General features: G+C 39.7%; 1 protein-coding gene across 2 annotated transcripts in view; it reads left to right on the top strand.

Annotated features, from left to right (window-relative positions):
* The first annotated feature begins 4,876 nt into the window (after positions 1–4,876).
* The window catches only part of LOC134870766 (zinc transporter ZIP11-like), a 102,008-nt gene continuing 87,054 nt past the window's right edge, over positions 4,877–19,830 (top strand). For both annotated transcript variants that reach the window (XM_063893157.1, XM_063893156.1), the window contains exons 1-3: positions 4,877–4,976; positions 6,640–6,753; positions 6,873–6,911. In XM_063893157.1, the coding sequence (XP_063749227.1) occupies positions 6,646–6,753; positions 6,873–6,911 (147 nt within the window). In that variant the 5' untranslated portion in view covers positions 4,877–4,976; positions 6,640–6,645. The remainder of the gene's footprint in view (positions 4,977–6,639; positions 6,754–6,872; positions 6,912–19,830) is intronic.

The raw sequence follows: 19,830 nt of genomic DNA, 5'->3' as shown, positions 1-19,830 counted from the left end.
CAACATGTCATGGTGGGATATTTTCCAATGCTGGTTTTGTGAAATTATAATGCTACTCATGTGTTTTCTTATCTTGAGCGAGTATTGTTCACAGAGGAGTAATTACCCTGCAAATACACAAACCTATACAAGAGTGATGATACATTGTCTGCTGTGGCACAACATGGGTGAATACTGGATGTTTGGAGGGTATTTTGTGCTGATTATACCATTTATAATTCACGTGAATTCAATTTGTAAACCAGTATTGCTTCACAGGTTTACAGGAAAGGTTTTGGTTGTGGATTATGCAAAAGGGAACCTGGGTTTATAGTATCGGAAACAGGAAATGAAATGCTAAGACGAAGAGCTGGATCGGTTACTGAGGAAGAGTCTACGGGCGCAAGGTCAACATACCGAGGAATTACAACTGGGAGGTGAATGAGAGCAGCAATCATGGAAAGTTCCACTGGGAAGAGGAAATTCCCCAACAACATCCCAGAATCTGATCCCTGTCAGCAGAGAGTCCACACATGCAGAGCACATGTACACAGAGCCAACAGACAGTGTAAAACAGCCAGTACAGGATATCATTCCTGACAGCATGTCCTTAGTAAGTACTATTAACACACAGAGGCAACAAGTAAGTGTAAAAGTATCTGCATTACTATTTATACTTTAGTTTTACATTAATTATTGTTATTATTCAGTTTTATAATATTATAATTATAATAAAACCACATTTTTGTTATAATAATCTTTATATAGAAATTAATTCACAATAAATCTTCAGATTAAAGAAAATATATTGTGTTTTTTTTCTACTGTTTATTTTATTTAAGTACAATTCTCCGTTCATTAGAAGAGAACAACGCTTTGGAAACTTCTACCAAGAACTACAAAAAAATAGCACTGCTATAAAATAATTTAGCTTAAGAAAGAAATAAAAAAACAAACAAACTTTTGTCTTTTTTATTATAAATATGACCTTTTGTTTTGGGGTTGTTCTTTATATTTCTCATCTTAAATCTTTGTATCCCTGATTTAGTTTGATTTGTATTTCTTAATTATTCAAGAACATAGCACATCATATCTTTTGTATATAGATAAGTTCCCGTTTGACAGCTTTGTGTTTCACGGGCAGTATTTCCAGCGGTGTTGGGACAGACATGCTGGCCTCCACACCCACGTGCTGCAGAGTACAATCCATCAAACCGATGAAATAACTCACATCCCAAAAATCAGAGGGAAAGGGTACTATCAGAAAAACTAACCTCAAGTATTCCCCAGTTCTTAAGCCATCCTGACTGACCTTTCTTTTTCACCACCATCTGATATTTTGCTTTGTAAGACAGCTGTAGCTCTGACCTTTGTACTGATTTCTAGTGAAGACGAGTCGCATGTTTTATGCTTTACATTTGTCTTGTAGAGATCACACGAGGTGATAAAAGCCTCAAACGCAATGTGGTGCATGACAAAACGTCAGGAAATGTACAAACTCATAGGATCCATCCTCCTGAAACCATACAAGAGATTAAATCCATCCTTATTTTGTGCAAATCTGTATGGTAGATGTCGAATGATTTACTGAATAAATAAAAAATGCTATCTGCTGGCAGGACTAGAGTTCAAATCGGAGGACAAGCAATGCATTCATCCTCAAGCGACCATAAATATATATAGCAAATGTGACCACAATTCATTTAATGGCTAAGATATCTCACTAGTAGAGAAGGCATGGTGTCACCAATGTCTCTAGGTTTAAACCTCCAGGGACAATGATTGTTTGTAAAACAATGCAGGCCAGTCCATCTGAGAGCTGTCAGCTTTTCCCACTGAATAGTACATTTGTTCTGCACATGGTTACCAAGGTCTTTGGGGGTAAACCTCAAGAGACCATGAATAACAGAAGCAAATGTCACCACAATCCATTCAGACATTTCACCAGAAGAGACAAAAATCAAGCGTATGATGCGCACTATAGGAAAAGTCAAAGGGTCGTCAATGTCTGTGTAGGATTCGCCCCCCAGGGACCATGAATATGCTTAATAAAATGGTGCCAGTCCATCAGATTTTCTTCTCAATAAGGGTTTTGTTCTGCTGGTATTTGTAGAGTAAACGTCACATTATAACCAAAGGACTTTGGGATTCATCCTCGAGGGACCACGGATATCTGTAGCAAATGTCATCCTTCTGATGGGACGTGAGGATGAGTCAGTGCGTCACAAATGTCAGTAGGTTTCAACCTCCAGGGATCATGAAAGTCTGTAGAAAGAAGTCCTGATTTTTCACTGACAGAGGAGGTTTATCTGCCTATGTTTCCATCCTAAAAGTCCAAGAATTGCCACAGTTTATCTCTGAAATTCGACCGCAATTTGACCAATAGTTGTCAAAAGGGTCCCTCTTACCCATTTGGTTTCAAACTCACGATGGCATTGGAGGAAACATCCAGGTATCACCAACTTTCAGTGCGTGTATCGTCGTGCGATCATAAATGTCTGCACCAATTTGCACGCCAATACAAACAACAGATCTGGAGATAGCACATTCTGGGGGAAAAGTGGTTTAGCAAAGTGCTTAATTTCCAGTCATAGAGCCATGCTTAAACGAGCTCAATCTGTATGCCGGTAACATGATGGCAAAAGAAATGACTTTAGTTTCTGTTGAATCTAATTATGTTTATAAGAAAAAAACAAACACAGAACCCATCTGCAGCCTGCATGCAATGATATAATTCCAGCTAAATGTGAATCAGATTGTGTTATATTGGAATAAAGATGTTTCATAAGAGCGTGTTTTCAGTAAAGGATGATACATGTGGAAAGGCACGCTGCTCTAAATACCTAGAGGTGAGATGTAGACGCGTTAGGAATCTGGAAACCCCACACATCTTTTATGTTGTTTATTGTTTCTTGGTATTAGCTTATTTTCATCATTGTGCTTCCCAGCAACAAACCCAGATGCAGTTCTGCAATTGCAACACAGGAATGTAAACTATTTAAAGGGGGATGTTGGCAGAACAACAATCCCATCTGCACAAAAACATCTGTGATTTATTAATGACAAAGCGGGGGGGACACATGTCATTGTATAATCTAAATTTATCACTGGATGGATTCATGGTGTGTTAACATGCTGCCTTCAGCAATTATTTAAAAGCACATGAAAAGAAATACTCACAAATGTAAAAGGGAAAAGGCTCCAGGCGCTGTTGGGATATTGTTTCTGTCGTCGTCGGTCAGTGGGGCAATGCAATTCCTGAAGTACCGTACTGACAATAGAAGGTTAATTAAGTTCTTTACATTTCATGCTACTTTATACTGTCATGGTCTGGCTCGAGACACGAGGTACGAGTAAGGTAAGTGATTTTTATTATAGCTAAATAAGCCAAAACCAAAGGATAGAATCAGAGGATGAAACACCTCTCTATTGTCACATACATGCACACAGCAGAGCACACACAGTGAAATGTGTCCTCTGCATTTAACCCATCCTAGCACTAGGAGCAGTGGGCAGTGAGGACCTGACATGGACACATCACACCAGGTCATATCCAAGACGGCTCGACAGCGGCTCTTCTTCCTCCGCAGGCTGCAGAAGTTCAACATGGACTCCAGGATACTCTGCAACTTCTACAGGTGCACCATCGAGAGTATCCTGACTGGCTGCATCACCGCCTGGTATGGCAGTTGCACCGCCCTCAACCGTAAGACTCTACAGAGGGTGGTGAAAACTGCTCAGCACATCACCAGGACGGAGCTGCCATCCATGGAGGACCTCTACACCCAGCGGTGTAGGAAGAAGGCCGGTAGGATGTTAAAGGACCCCCATCACCCCAGCAACAATCTGTCCTGTCTGCTGCCGTCTGGCAGACGGTACCGCAGCATCCGGGCCAAGACCACCAGACTCAGAGACAGTTTTATACCACAGGCTATAAGACTGCTGAACTCCTGAGCTGTGTGAATGTCTACTCACATCTGTTTATAGTACACACATACATATATAAAAGTAAATTCACCAACAACATCCCAGAATCTGATCCCTGTCAGCAGAGAGTCCACACATGCAGAACACATGTACACAGAGCCAACAGACAGTGTAAAACAGCCAGTACAGGATATCATTCCTGACAGCATGTCCTTAGTAAGTACTATTAACACACAGATGCAACAAGTAAGTGCAAAAAGTATCTGTATTACTATTTTTACTTTAGTTTTACATTAATTATTGTTATTATTCATTATTAAAAACAGTTTTATAATATTATAATTATAATAAAACCACATTTTTGTTATAATAATCTTTATATAGAAATTAATTCACAATAAATCTTCAGATTAAAGAAAATATATTGTGTTTTTTTCCTACTGTTTATTTTATTTATGTACAATTCACCGTTCATTAGAAGAGAACAACGCTTTGGAGACTTCTACCAAGAACTACAAAAAAATAGCACTGCTATAAAATAATTTAGCTTAAGAAAGAAATAAAAAAAACAAACAAACTTTTGTCTTTTTTATTATAAATATGACCTTTTGTTTTGGGGTTTTTCTTTATATTTCTCATCTTAAATGGTCTTTGTATCCCTGATTTAGTTAGATTTGTATTTCTTTATTTATTCAAGAACATAGCACATCATATCTTTTGTATATAGATAAGTTCCCATCAGGTGTAGACATACAAAGTAATAAAACAACATAAAACAAATATATATTGGTTAATTTCACAATGATTTTTGATTAAAAAGGTTTGATTCATAAGGTTTTTATTGTTGCTACTATTTGTTTTGAGGTCAGCTCATCTCTCTGTCTGAAATGTCCCTAAAAATAAAAAACAATGATGTGATGGTCGTGAATAAAAAGCCACCGCTCCCTCTGCTGCTCCTGTCAAACGGACTGACCAATAGGAAGAGAGGAGGGGCGGGACCTCCGCGTCATAAACACGTGTAACGGAAGTAGGAAATAAATACAGAGGAGTCTGGGTGCTACTGGAAAGAAGTGAGTAAAACTGAAACTAATGGCAAAAATGACCTACAAAACAGATTCAAAGCGACTTTAAACTCAGCCGAATGAATGAATAATGTTTAATAACGACACAAAGAAAGTTTGAGTGAAATATAAAAGCTTAATTGTATAGAATAAGGTGAGAAAGCATTAAAAGTTATGCGGTTTTCTGTCATTTACAGGTGATTCACGTTAAATACCTGCATATATTAAACTCTTTATGTGTGTTTTGACTTACTTTCTCGACAACTAGTTATACCTCACATAGCAGTGTTAATGGACATCATTAAAGCAGTTTATGCAGCGTACTTTGACAGCAATAAACGTCACTTATCTTAACTTGATTGTTTAAAAGTCAGTCAAAGCTAAACACTGCCTGTCTGTTTTACATGCAGAACACATGCCATTTATTCATGGGAACACATGCACTCTAAATGCATAACAAATCCGCTTTTATTAGATGAATATCAATGTCTGTAAGTCATGCATTTACCAAATGGAGTTCTCGGTCCTACATGCGATGCAAAAGCCCTGCTACTGGGTGGTAAATATTCCCATTGCATGTTTATTTTAATTAACATGCTCATGCAAAAATCATCTGAAGATTACATCAAAGTAGATCCTGCAGTCACACACATGTTTATTTAATGCATAGGAGTTTGAGAAGTTGCGAGTTAAAGCAAGAACGTAAATTATAAATGTAAATATAAGATAATAAGATGCAATACATGGAGACCTGTCCCCTTTTTCAGTACTTTTTAATTGTCCTTACAGTGGTCCCTTCTATAGCCAGGCACACACATTATATCAAGCGTACACAATGAGGAGGCAAAGCTTGTTTACATGAATGCAAACGTCTTAAATACGTAAATAATCATTTGGTTTTTATAAAGTGCTTTCCAGTATGAGTTATGAGGCTGCAGTGTAATAAAGTGATGGTCCAACCTTTATACAGGTTTGGCTGCTCGGATGCAAATGCTAAAACTCCAGGATATTCTTAGAGCAAACAGGATTTGCTTCTCATTTGTTCAGGGTGTGTGTCACAGGAGTAATGTGGGGACTGAATGACACACACACACTTAACATGACTCAGCTTAAATACACTTAGCCTGGTGTGGGATCTGTGGAGTATTTTGAGAGAAAAGTCAGAATATCTTTAAGGAACATTTTGAATTAATACAAGGAATACATTTGTAATATATTGTAAAAAATCTCTGGATATTTGACTTATACTTCTTAAATTAAATATAAACTCACTATAGGTGGAACGGTTGTGTTGCTTTAACATGTTGTATTTTTTTGGCTGATTTCTACAAAGGTTCTTGACAACATTTCCCCCAAATGTTAGGAAAAATTTATATTTTTTTATATAATATTTGATTTAAGGAAACTGGTTAAAATAACCCAAAATATGGAATGGTTTCAAACCTCAAAGGAAATCATGTTCATATTAATCTGTAAGTGAACATTTTAGTTCAGAAAATGAAAAAAATGGTTTCTCGTGTGTGTGTGTGTGTGTGTGTGTGTGTGTGTGTGTGTGTGTGTGTGTGTGTGTGTGTGTGTGTGTGTGTGTGTGTGTGTGTGTGTGTGTGTGTGTGTGTGTGTGTGTGTGTGTGTGTGTGTGTGTGTGTGTGTGTGTGTGTGTGTGTGTGTTTAGGGCACCATGCTGGAAGGCTACAGTCCTGTTAGACAGGCCCTGCTGGGGACCCTCTTCACCTGGGGACTCACCGCTGCTGGAGCCGCCTTGGTGTTTGTCTTCTCCAGCAGACAGGTAACACAGGAACCACACACACACACACACACACACACACACACACACACACAAAACTGCAGAGCTTTAAAAAGCTTTCGATTTAAAACAAACCTCTCTTCTTGTCATCCCTTTTTCAGAAGCGCATCTTGGATGGAAGTTTAGGATTTGCAGCTGGGGTGAGTACGATCTACACACGCACGCACGCACACACACACACACGATGACATGCTTCACTGACAGCGTCCTCTGACAAATCCCGACATATCCAGATGCCACATTAATTCTAAAAAGTTTGAGATAATTTCTCCCTTGAAGGAATTCTTGGCCTTATGATATCTGAAGTGGTATCGTGCTCTTCAGATAGAGCTTAGACCCCCCCACCCCCTGTACACCACTATCTGACTCTTACCATTACATTCATTAATTTCCAGAGGGGGAAGCAGTTCATGGCGGACATTTATTTTTATACTTATTCGTCCCAGAGAAGGGAATCGGTAACAAATCTAATCCGACACAGGAGTGAAAAGGCTCACAGTGACGCCTTTTGAAACGGTGTAATGACTTTTTAAGCTTTTTTAAATCCATGAGAGTTATCTTCTGCTTTCTTTCTGCTGGGATGTCACAGCGCTGCAAAGATATTTAACTTCCTAAATTGGAAATGATCGGACCCACACACACACACACACACACACACACACACACACACACACACACACACACACACACACACACAATGTCGCATTTTGAGAAACTAGATCTTTACAAGGCAATACAGCTGATAACGGTTACATCATTAATACTTATTAGTAAAGGAATTGTCAAATCTAATCAGAGGTACATTTGGTAAAGACATTAAGTTCATTTCAAATGTACAGTTTTTCAATTGTTTTTCAAAAATGTTATTTTATGAAAAATAGTGAAAATCTGCAAAAAAAAATAAGGGAAATTCAGATAAAGTAAAATGCTGGGAAAAAAATGAAACTGAATAAAAATCTAATTCTGTGAATAAAATAATATCAAAGTGAAATTCAAGGAAAAAATATCTTGGAACTTTTCGAAGTGAAATTCTACGTTTCTTAGAAAAAAGTAAAATACTGCGAAAAATTGAAACCCAGAGGAAAATTCAGTGAGATTCTGAATTGTCAGCTGGCTCGCCTCCAGCTGTGATTGGTCCACCGCTGAGAGATGTCCCGCCCCTTAGCCTATCATGTAAAATGTGTTGGGGCGCTATCCAATAGGAGCGAGATTGTCCCATAGTGATGTCACTGTGTTATGGAAGTAAACAAAGGAGTCCAATGGAGGCGTTTCAGGCAGTGGGGGGGGGGGACTGTGTGTGGTAGTAGCCTGAGGAGTGTATCCAGGCTTCCTTGAGAAAACGAATGGCAGAAAATAAATGGATGTTATCTCAAGCAGCTCTAATCTGAATTATCTTCTCCTTCATCTTACCAGCTTTTCGATTACGTCCCAGGGTCTGCTGATCCCCCTCCTCTGATATATGAGCCGAGGGGTGTTCCTGTCAAACATTTGCTTAACCTCTTTGCAATTTTGTGAGCGGCTCGTCTTCCTGAAATATATCTTTGAGGAACTTAGCCACTCGTCATGAACACTGTGAATTATTTACACTTATTTCCAGAGTCTTTCAAATTCCACAGCCTCTCGTCGGCATAACTTGACATTTATCGCAATTAATTTTAATGGGATGGAAACTTAATTTTTCATTCTGTTCCTTGCATAATATAGATGGGATTTTGTGGCTCGGATAATCCTGCAGGTATTCTAAGTTATTAGTAGCTGGTTGCTGAGCAGAATATGCAAATGTATGCCTGGTAGAAATACTTTTCCCTGATTAATTTTAGTTGAATTATTGCCTCTACCTCAGCTCCAGATGGCTCTTATTACTGTAAGGGTCCACTTTAAATCAAACGCTGAGGCAGACATCTGAGGAACAGGACAGGTTGTGTAATATTTAGAGAAGATATATTAATGTATTTACCTGGAAAAAGTAAAACTAATAGATAAGTTCCTTTATAGCCCAACATTAGCCTCCTTTAGCTTGGCGGTGGAGACGTGAAGTCATGTGACCGTGCTGTAGTTCCTTTATAGCCCAACATTAGCTGCCTTTAGCTTAGCAGTGGTGACGTGAAGTCATGTGACCGTGCTGTAGTTCCTTTATAGCCCAACATTAGCCTACTTTAGCTTAGCGGTGGTGACGTGAAGTCATGTGACCGTGCTGTAGTTCCTTTATAGCCCAACATTAGCCGCCTTTAGCTTAGCGGTGGTGATGTGAAGTCATGTGACCGTGCTGTAGTTCCTTTATAGCCCAACATTAGCCGCCTTTAGCTTAGCGGTGGTGATGTGAAGTCATGTGACCGTGCTGTAGTTCCTTTATAGCCCAACATTAGCCTCCTTTAGCTTAGCGGTGGTGACGTGAAGTCATGTGACCGTGCTGTAGTTCCTTTATAGCCCAACATTAGCCTCCTTTAGCTTAGCGGTGGTGCTAACTTCTAGGTCACTCTAAAAAAAAAAAAAGAATCTTTAAACTTAAATAATAATTTGTCCTTATTTTCGTGGCTGCACGTGTCTTTCTGTTTTTGCATCTCATATGATTCAGATCCTGTTCCCATGCTGTACATCTGCTGTCCCCTTTAATCTCACATCCTGTATGTAACACATGCAAACACACACACACACACACACACACACACACACACACACACACACACACACACACACACACACACACACACACACACACACACACACACACACACACACACACACACACACACGCACTTCAGACATGCCATACAGTCCTTGTCACAGCAGAAAATCACGTCATGTCCCAACTTCCCTCAGCTGTCATTATTGGCCAAGAATAGCATTTTTTCAGCCATTTATGATATTTAATTATCTTTAAACCCCTCTCTGTATCTCTTCTATCCAACCTACGTATCTTTGCTGTGTAATTCTCGGACGTGCTACAGAAAGCTGTTAAACGTCTGACGTTGATGTGCGACATTTAATCTGAGTCCTCTTATTTCTCTACGTTATTTTCTGGGAACATTTTAAATGTTTTTTTTCCTGGTCAGGGCTCAGTGGATATAACTGGACAGTAATTCCTCCACAGACCGCTTATGAAGGCGACTCCAGCTGTGTTTCACCAATTACAATCATATAGGAACTATTTGAATGGGCTGAATACGTTTCGCCTGCTGTGTGGTAACGTCACAATGGAACAGGCTGTTGCCAGTCAACGTAATGTGGGTGAAAACAAAACATAACATGTTATTTTTTACAGAAATCAGAAGTCTTCCTTACAAAAAACAAGTTCTACAGTTCCTGGTCGCTTATGTGAAGCTGTCTTGCAGTAATAAATGTGCTCTCAGTTGCCAAATTTGATCTGAAAATTGCATATTTTCTCAATTTTTGGACCCAATAATAGGAATCTTTCTGCTCCAATATTGAGCACACAATCATTTGCAGAGAACCTAGAAAATGGGTTTTTGTGATTTATGTTCATTATGCATCCAGAAAGAAACAAATGGTGAGGAGTTTATATCAGAGTCTTGACACTTGCATGCATCATTGTTGATGTAGTAAACCTTTCAAGTGCTCAGGGCGCTTTACATTACATATTACATATATAATACCACCAGGAGCCCTTTGTGAATGTTGACTACAGTGGCGGTCAAGGGATTGAACCTGCGCTTCCCTGCTCCTCTAATCTAAAGATCAGTGCACTAAATCACTGCGCCACAGCTGCTAAGATTATTTATAAGATTATATAAGAAGAAAGCAACAGCAGCACACAACCATTGAATACATGCACATAAATTACAGAGAAATATACACTCACATTCCCGAAATGCTCACTGCGTTTGTTGTTGTTGTTGCAAACACATACCAGTCTGAAATATTTAGTCTAGCAGCAGCTTCTCAGCCAGAAATGAAGCTTAAAACGAAAGGAATGTGTCTGCCAGTAAAACAACAATCACATTTTTAGTTTAGCCGTTCGATATGTGGAAGAATAGATGAGGAATCTGGACATCGCAGCAGATTAACCCAAAGAAAGTTCCTCATTCCTGCAAAGAATATTCTCCGGTTTCTTATCGTGAGCCCTCGTAATGATTCTCAATCAACAGAGTTTTTTCCCCCTCCGAAGAGTTCATGTTTCCGGTTGTTGAAAACAAATGTCCTGGCAGGATGTTCATGCTAGGACCAAATAAGAATTAAGTTGCAGGACGGTTAAACCTGTTATTTTTCTACCATGGAAACCAGCTTGGCATGAGATGTGTCCTTCTAGTTTTAAATGTAATACATGTGCAGAAACAAAAACAATTGGCAGTAGCGATGCGCAGCGTCTCCAGGCCAGTGTGAAGGAGCGGCCAATAAATAGCATTTTATGTAATTGCACCGTGTGGGTTTCTTTTTTTTTTAGGGTGTTATATTCCACAGCCCACGTTCGTCTCCAACAGGCGCTTCTGTGGTTTTGAGCGTTGCGTGCACTGGTTGAAAATCAGCCTGAAGGAGAAGAAGCAGTAGAGGTCCAGGCATTCGTCCATATGGGCATTAGTTCTGTTGCCATGCTGCTGCCAGATGCAGCGTCCTGAGGCAATACCTGTCAGGAATACTTCATAAGAGGCTGTGCTTTTTCTGGCTGTTTATAAAGACGTGGATGCACGCAGAATATCAATATTTGGTTGTATTTGGGATGTTGTATTGATATTCTTTCAATAGAGTGGTATAATGTATATTTGCAGGCTCCCTTTACAAAAAGCCAATGGGACTTTCCTTTGCACAACAATGAGACTTGCATGATTTATTCAGCAGGATCATCTCCTCATATTAACACCGCTTTTTTTATTGTAAATAGCTAACGTTATGCAATAGAGAAACTTAAGCTCAGTCACATGACTTCAGGTCACCACCGCTAAGCTAAGGGCGGCTAATGTTGGGCTATAAAGGAACTACAGCACGGTCACATGACTTCAGGTCACCACCGCTAAGCTAAAGGAGGCTAATGTTGGGCTATAAAGGAACTACAGCACGGTCACATGACTTCACGTCACCACCGCTACGCTAAAGGCGGCTAATGTTGGGCTATAAAGGAACTACAGCACGGTCACATGACTTCAGGTCACCACCGCTAAGCTAAAGGAGGCTAATGTTGGGCTATAAAGGAACTACAGCACGGTCACATGACTTCACGTCACCACCGCTAAACTAAAGGAGGCTAATGTTGGGCTATAAAGGAACTACAACACGGTCACATGACTTCACGTCACCACCGCTAAACTAAAGGAGGCTAATGTTGGGCTATAAAGGAACTACAACACGGTCACATGACTTCAGGTCACCACCGCTAAGCTAAAGGAGGCTAATGTTGGGCTATAAAGGAACTACAACACGGTCACATGACTTCACGTCACCACCGCTAAACTAAAGGAGGCTAATGTTGGGCTATAAAGGAACTACAGCACGGTCACATGACTTCACGTCACCACCGCTAAGCTAAAGGCGGCTAATGTTGGGCTATAAAGGAACTACAGCACGGTCACATGACTTCACGTCACCACCGCTAAACTAAAGGAGGCTAATGTTGGGCTATAAAGGAACTACAGCACGGTCACATGACTTCACGTCACCACCGCTAAGCTAAAGGCGGCTTATGTTGGGCTATAAAGGAACTACAGCACGGTCACATGACTTCACGTCACCACCGCTAAGCTAAAGGCGGCTTATGTTGGGCTATAAAGGAACTACAACACGGTCACATGACTTCACGTCACCACCGCTAAACTAAAGGAGGCTAATGTTGGGCTATAAAGGAACTACAGCACGGTCACATGACTTCACGTCACCACCGCTAAGCTAAAGGCGGCTAATGTTGGGCTATAAAGGAACTACAGCACGGTCACATGACTTCACGTCACCACCGCTAAACTAAAGGAGGCTAATGTTGGGCTATAAAGGAACTACAGCACGGTCACATGACTTCACGTCACCACCGCTAAGCTAAAGGCGGCTTATGTTGGGCTATAAAGGAACTACAGCACGGTCACATGACTTCACGTCACCACCGCTAAGCTAAAGGCGGCTTATGTTGGGCTATAAAGGAACTACAGCACGGTCGCATGACCTCACGTCACCACCGCTAAGCTAAAGGCGGCTAATGCTGGGCGTGATGACGTTGAGTACTAAAATTAATTTATGAATTTCTTGGCAAAGTTGTGCCTCTTTACAGTTAGGTTGACATTTGCATTTTAACAAAATCCTCTTTTTTATACACAATTCTTTAAAGTGTCAGGTGCACGAGTGAGGCTCCTCGAGAAGACTTGTAATAAATGCAGACTCAAGTATCAAGGTCCAGCTCACCCTCTCTGGGTGCCTTTTTAAAAAAAGGGTGTGTGTGTGTGTGTGTGTGTGTGTGTGTGTGTGTGTGTGTGTGTGTGTGTGTGTGTGTGTGTGTGTGTGTGTGTGTGTGTGTGTGTGTGTGTGTGTGTGTGTGTGTGTGTGTGTGTGTGTGTGTGTGTGTGTGTGTGTGTGTGTGTGTGTGTGTGTGTGTGTGTGTGTGTGTGTGTGTGTGTGTGTGTGTGTGTGTGTGTGTGTGTGTGTGTGTGTGTGTGTGTGTGTGTGTGTGTGTGTGGCTGTGTGTGGCTGTGTGAGTGCAGATGCTGAAGGTGGAAGGAAGCAGAAACGGGGGAATGTTTTAATGGCACACTCTCAAAGACCGTGCACAAAGTGTCAGGCCGTGTGCACGAGGTTGTTAAAAGCATACTTGTTTTTTTTCATATGTGCCGCAGGCTTTACACGTAGAATTAAGCAGTACGGAGCATAAATCACAGGGTTGGAGGTGCCCTTATCCTCACAGCCGGTCGCCTTACCTGCAAATTATGTATACTTGCTTTTCTTTCCTGTATTTCTGAGCTGAGGGAGATTATTTCTTTCTTTTTGAAGTAATTTAATATTAAAATAGGAAGTAAAAGTGAAAGAAAACGCAGTGGGTTGGAGAAGGAGGGCAGAAAGCATAGCTGATTAAGAAATGACCCTAGCGGGGTTTATCCAATTAAATCATTTTTGGTCAAAGACTCCAAATAAGATGGTGCAATAACTACAATGTTCTTTACAAATGTGTTTAAGAAACCATCAATAGAAAATACAATACATATATAAAAATAAATAACAATTTATACAAAATATATATATACTAAAATAAACCCAGAATACCAATAAATACAAATATATTAAAATAATACAAATACAATATACTAAAATAATAATAATAATAATAATAATAAATGTAAGTCAGATAATTGAGTCACATGCAGTTGATTAAATATAATACAAATATAAATAAAGACATAATAATCATTTAGAAAAATATGTTGTTTACAGTTGCTAAAATAATAATGAAACATATATGAAAATAAGTCCAAATGTAATAACATAAAGATGATTTATTATCTGTGTAATATTACTGACTGAACTAGCCATTACTGAATCCTTTTACTGCAGCGTGAACGAGCGGCATACTGTATGCACATGGCCGAGTGCAAGTAAAACTAATTAAATTATGATCGTTCCTCCACTGAAAACCAACAAATGTGACATAAATGATGTAAACACTGAGTTACGCTCGCTCAAATATCACCCAATACTTGGATGATGGAGATCTCTGTGCCTCTTCCCCTGCAGCCTCACATGTGACTGGATCCAATTAATATTCTGAGGTAGATCTCCCATGTTTCACTTTCATTTGTAGAGCACATGGCGCTCAGTATGTAGTCTCTACTTTAAAGAGTCCTCTCCTGCTGATGTTCAGGTGTATATCAGTATGTAGTGTCTCTACTTTAAAGAGTCCTCTCCTGCTGATGTTCAGGTGTATATCAGTATGTAGTGTCTCTACTTTAAAGAGTCCTCTCCTGCTGATGTTCAGGTGTATATCAGTATGTAGTGTCTCTACTTTAAAGAGTCCTCTCCTGCTGATGTTCAGGTGTATATCAGTATGTAGAGTCTCTACTTTAAAGAGTCCTCTCCTGCTGATGTTCAGGTGTATATCAGTATGTAGTGTCTCTACTTTAAAGAGTCCTCTCCTGCTGATGTTCAGGTGTATATCAGTATGTAGTGTCTCTACTTTAAAGAGTCCTCTCCTGCTGATGTTCAGGTGTGTATCAGTATGTAGAGTCTCTACTTTAAAGAGTCCTCTCCTGCTGATGTTCAGGTGTGTATCAGTATGTAGAGTCTCTACTTTAAAGAGTCCTCTCCTGCTGATGTTCAGGTGTATATCAGTATGTAGAGTCTCTACTTTAAAGAGTCCTCTCCTGCTGATGTTCAGGTGTGTATCAGTATGTAGTGTCTCTACTTTAAAGAGTCCTCTCCTGCTGATGTCCAGGTGTATATCAGTATGTAGAGTCTCTACTTTAAAGAGTCCTCTCCTGCTGATGTTCAGGTGTATATCAGTATGTAGTGTCTCTACTTTAAAGAGTCCTCTCCTGCTGATGTTCAGGTGTATATCAGTATGTAGTGTCTCTACTTTAAAGAGTCCTCTCCTGCTGATGTTCAGGTGTATATCAGTATGTAGTGTCTCTACTTTAAAGAGTCCTCTCCTGCTGATGTTTAGTGTGTCTTTATTTTTCTCATACTGCCTGTGCTGCAGCACTTCTTTTCACCCTCTGTCTGAAAACAGAGGCCACTTTGCTCTGATTGGTTAGCTGGCCGGCTCTGTTGTGATTGGTCAACCTCTTAGAGATGTCCCTCCCCTTAGCCAATCACTTAAGAATAATATTCTTCTTCCACCACTGATGAAGCTCAAATCGAGGTGAAAGCCACGCATTAAAAAACTGCTGAAGTAAAAGTGGTATGTAAATGTTTCAGAGCTGTGTTTAAAGAATACCTAAATGAGGTAATGATATGTGTACCTCATTTCCAGAGAGGAAACATATGCTGCTGCATGTTTTCATTTTCCTGCGTCTGACTCCTAATGGATTTCCAAATTGTGTTTCCTCGGAGAGGTCGTGTAAAACCTCCTTGCAGTTCAAACACATTTACATTCGCTAAGCTGAAAGCCAACCCTGAGTACATTAGGAGCACAAGGTGAGGAAAAAGCACTTAATGAGGTTTGGATCACAATGTGAAACCAATGTTGGCCTATTTTATGATGTTATATTCGTTATATCTTTGCTACTTCATTCACTATTATTCACCAAAGCATATTCCTTCTATGTGTTTAACCTTGTCCAGTGCCTCGGAGGTGAACTGGGACCTCTCCAAGTCCACACTCCATATTTACGGCCTTTAATTGTTTAAAGTAACTAAAGCTGTACGATAAATGCTGAGGAGTAAAATGGACAATATTGGCTTTTTAAATATAGTGAAGTGTCAGTATGAAGTAGCTTTGAATGAATAATACTCAAGTAAAAGTACCTCAAATGTGCACTTAAGGACAGTTGAGTAAATGTACCTCCCTACTTTAACAAACTAGCATTTAATGCTCTCTTAATGCCTGTTTAACCTGCATTTATATTCCCCTCACACCATACATTCCCTCAGTGCTATTGGGAGTGATCTCTGAGCTATATTCTTTATTATACATCTGCTCCGTTGAGATGTCTCCGCTGCAGAATCTCAATGTGTGTTTTCCTCCTGAAAGAGGAGCACTTCCTGTTTCCCCCCTGCACTCTCATTAGGAGGACGCTCTATTTGATCTGCATCTCAAAGAGAGAGAGAGAGAGAGGGCTGATTCCTCCTGTCAGAGAGCAAACTGTCAATGTTTCCACGCTTGTTTTTGTGCGTCTTCAATCTTTTACTTGGCTCTATTTTGGAACGACGAGGCATGCATGGCTTTGATGCCTCCGTGATTTGATTTGAGCTGAATTTAATCTAAAATATTGGAAGGCTCCCAGGGCTAGATTGACATTGGCTGCTTTATTTTTTGCTTATTAAGCTGCTGTGCTTTGTACAAAACCAGTGTGTGTTGTATTATAATAATGAACAGCTGCTCATTTTTAACAATTGTCACGTACTGCTCTTTTTATTGGCTTTTGTCTTATATAATGTCTTATTATGTGTCCCTCTCTTCCTCGTGTGAGTTGTTTTATAAAACAATGGTTTTACCTGCTCCTCCCAGATGTGTTCAATTTCCAGTGATAAATCAGGCTCAGAGGGGATTTGTACACACTTCAATTCCCTCCCCTCATACATACATTTGCAGCTCTGTATGGAAAAGCCTCCAAATCCATATTGTATGAGAACACTTGTGATTGCCAGTGTTCTCGCTTTTGCTCCGATCCTGCAGCATCGAATTATATCAATGTTTGTTTAGTAAATACCAACAAATGCAATATGAATGCCTTTAGTGGTTGCAGATGCCGAATAAATAAACCCCATAGGGACATATTGCAATATATTCACAGATATCAAAGTCAATCAGAATAATGTAGGTAGATGTTTCTGATAGGAATATATTATTATACCGGGAAAACATTGAGTCTAGTATTCTCAATACTATTGGTTATATTCTTGATTAATGTGCAATATAACCCATTGCAGTATTTTTTTCCTCCAGCAAAGCCTACAAATAAAATGTTTTTATTTAATTAACCAGTAAAAATTGTCATTGTTAGCATGTGCCGTTAGCATCTCAGAGCCGTTAGCATGTGCCGTTAGCATCTCAGAGCCGTTAGCATGACGGGTAGCTTCTCTGAGGCCTCTTTCCTTGTCTTTGTTAGCATGTGCCGTTAGCATCTCAGAGCCGTTAGCATGTGCCGTTAGCATCTCAGAGCCGTTAGCATGACGGGTAGCTTCTCTGAGGCCTCTTTCCTTGTCTTTATAACGGACTTTGTTCTCAGTGTTGTAGAGTTGTAATGGCTCTAAGGGATTTCTCCAGGAAATGCAGACGTAAAGTGGTGACATTTCTCCAGCCAGCTCTCTTCGAAAAAAAATGTCATTGTTAGCATCCTGACGTTAGCATTTAGCCTCAAATAGCCTTTCGCTCAGTGGTGTTTTTCCTTTTAAACGTCACAGTCCTGTATCGGTGTTTGATTGTTGACATTAAAAAGTGGTTAAACTTCTACAATAAACACTATTTAGTCTTTTTAATTATGAACATAAACTTAAAATTGTCATTGTTAGCATGCTGACGTTAGCATTTAGCCTCAGAAAGCTGTTAGCATGACGGATATTTTCTCTAAACTCTTTTTTTTTTTTTATCACAGACTTGGATTTCAGTGTTTTAATATTCACAACTTAAGGCTTTGCTGAGACATAATTCAGGGAATTGCTTGATAGAAGTAGTTTTACTGCCTAATTATTTAGTTATTAAATACATGGCCACTTGTTTCCTATCTACAGAAATGGGTTGTCCTTTAAGTAGAGGCATGCATTTGCTAAATTAATCCATCCAGAACTATGTTGACTTGTTACTGGGTAACCAAAAACTCAAATTTGTCATAGTTAGCATGCAACGTTAGCATTTAGCATGGTGGATATCTTCTCTGATGCTGAATAGATAGATAGATCTTAGATCTTTGCAAATAATCTCCTATCCACAGTGGGAGTGTGTTAAGTGTATTTTCCTGTACCTGCCTTGTAAATTTGTGAAATCTACCCGTGTGAATATGATCCAAACTAGCTCTGTGTGATTTCTTTCCCCATGGGGACTCCCCACAGAGAAATAGGACTGTTGTGGGCAGCACTGGTTTGGTTGCATCATGACAGAGAGTAGGTGAAAGATGGCGACAGATCGAAGGATGGAGGCAGGAACCGATGGGAATAACGGAAAAAGAGAGATGAAGTGGGAGAACTTGGACAGCTTTGAACGTTATTTGCTCCTCAATGGACTGAGGCAAGATGGATCGATAGGAGAGCTGTCAGGAAGGGGAGATGACTGGAGGCATCTTCTCTTTGTTTTAACGGGAGAGTTTGCACTGACAGGGGGATACAGGCCATTAAAACAGAGTGATGAAATTGGGAACGTGCATATGGTGAGGGGAATGTATAAGCAGAGCCACTCAGGGGGGAAATCTGTATCTGGAGTAGTGAGATACAGACCGATTATAGATAAGATGAAAAATGCATGATAACTTTTTTCTTTCTCTTGATTGAGGAACACATCAGTTACTACTTATCTTGTGCAGGGTGGTTATCAAGTTGTTTTTATCCGTGCAATCAATCAAACTCTGATCTATTCCATTCGATTTCTCTATCTGCCGTAGGCCGTGATTACATGATAGAGACTCTAAACAAGGCGGGCGATGAAATACTGTTATTTTTTTAGGGGATAGAAATTACCATCCTCAAGCTCATTCTCAATGAGTGCACTTCCTTTAAATAAATCATGTGTTTTACTTTATTATCAGCCCAGAATAACCATTTAAATCATCATAGACACATCTCATGTTCTCTTCTCTTTTATATTCCACACATCCACTGAAGCCATCAGGTGTTTAAACAATTTGCTTAGTACTTTTGGACCATTTAAAAAAATGCTTCAATGACTACAATGATAGCAGACCTATGACTTTACAATAAAATATCCATAATCAGTTATTTTTAGCAACTTTTCTGCCTGTAAATATGGAAAAACAAACATTACCAGGTGAGGAAGAATGCTAATTTTACTGCCTTTCTCCCCCATGTTCTAAAAAGGACTAAAAGCATTCACATCACATACTCGGGTAAATCAGAACCTCTTGCCTAGTGCCAAGAATGTACCTTATATAAAGTATTTAACAGGAAACTCCTTTTGTTCTACTCATCACAATTACCATTTCTGCTGAAGGTAGCGTCTCCATAAAGACCTATACTATTTAAAAGTCTCTGTGTTTACCTTTTTGAAATAGCAGGCATACACTTACATGCTTACACAATGTCTGTAGTAGTCTTCCAACAAAAGGACCCCATGTGCAGACCCCTGAATGTATAGCTATATATATTGATAAGACCTTTAAAATACTCCCTGCTGGTTTCTTATTATGACCTTCATGGTGTCTCCAAGCTCAGCAGGACTGTCACTGATTGGAGGATTGATTGAGATGATGACTCTGAAGCTTTGTTGGATCAGAGCACCAGGAAGAGGCTCCTTAAAGCTGAGAGCAT

Source organism: Eleginops maclovinus, chromosome 10, assembly GCF_036324505.1.
Source record: "Eleginops maclovinus isolate JMC-PN-2008 ecotype Puerto Natales chromosome 10, JC_Emac_rtc_rv5, whole genome shotgun sequence".
NCBI lineage: Eukaryota > Metazoa > Chordata > Actinopteri > Perciformes > Eleginopidae > Eleginops > Eleginops maclovinus.
Note: the sequence above shows the minus strand (reverse complement) of the source record. Positions and strands in the feature narration are given on the sequence as shown.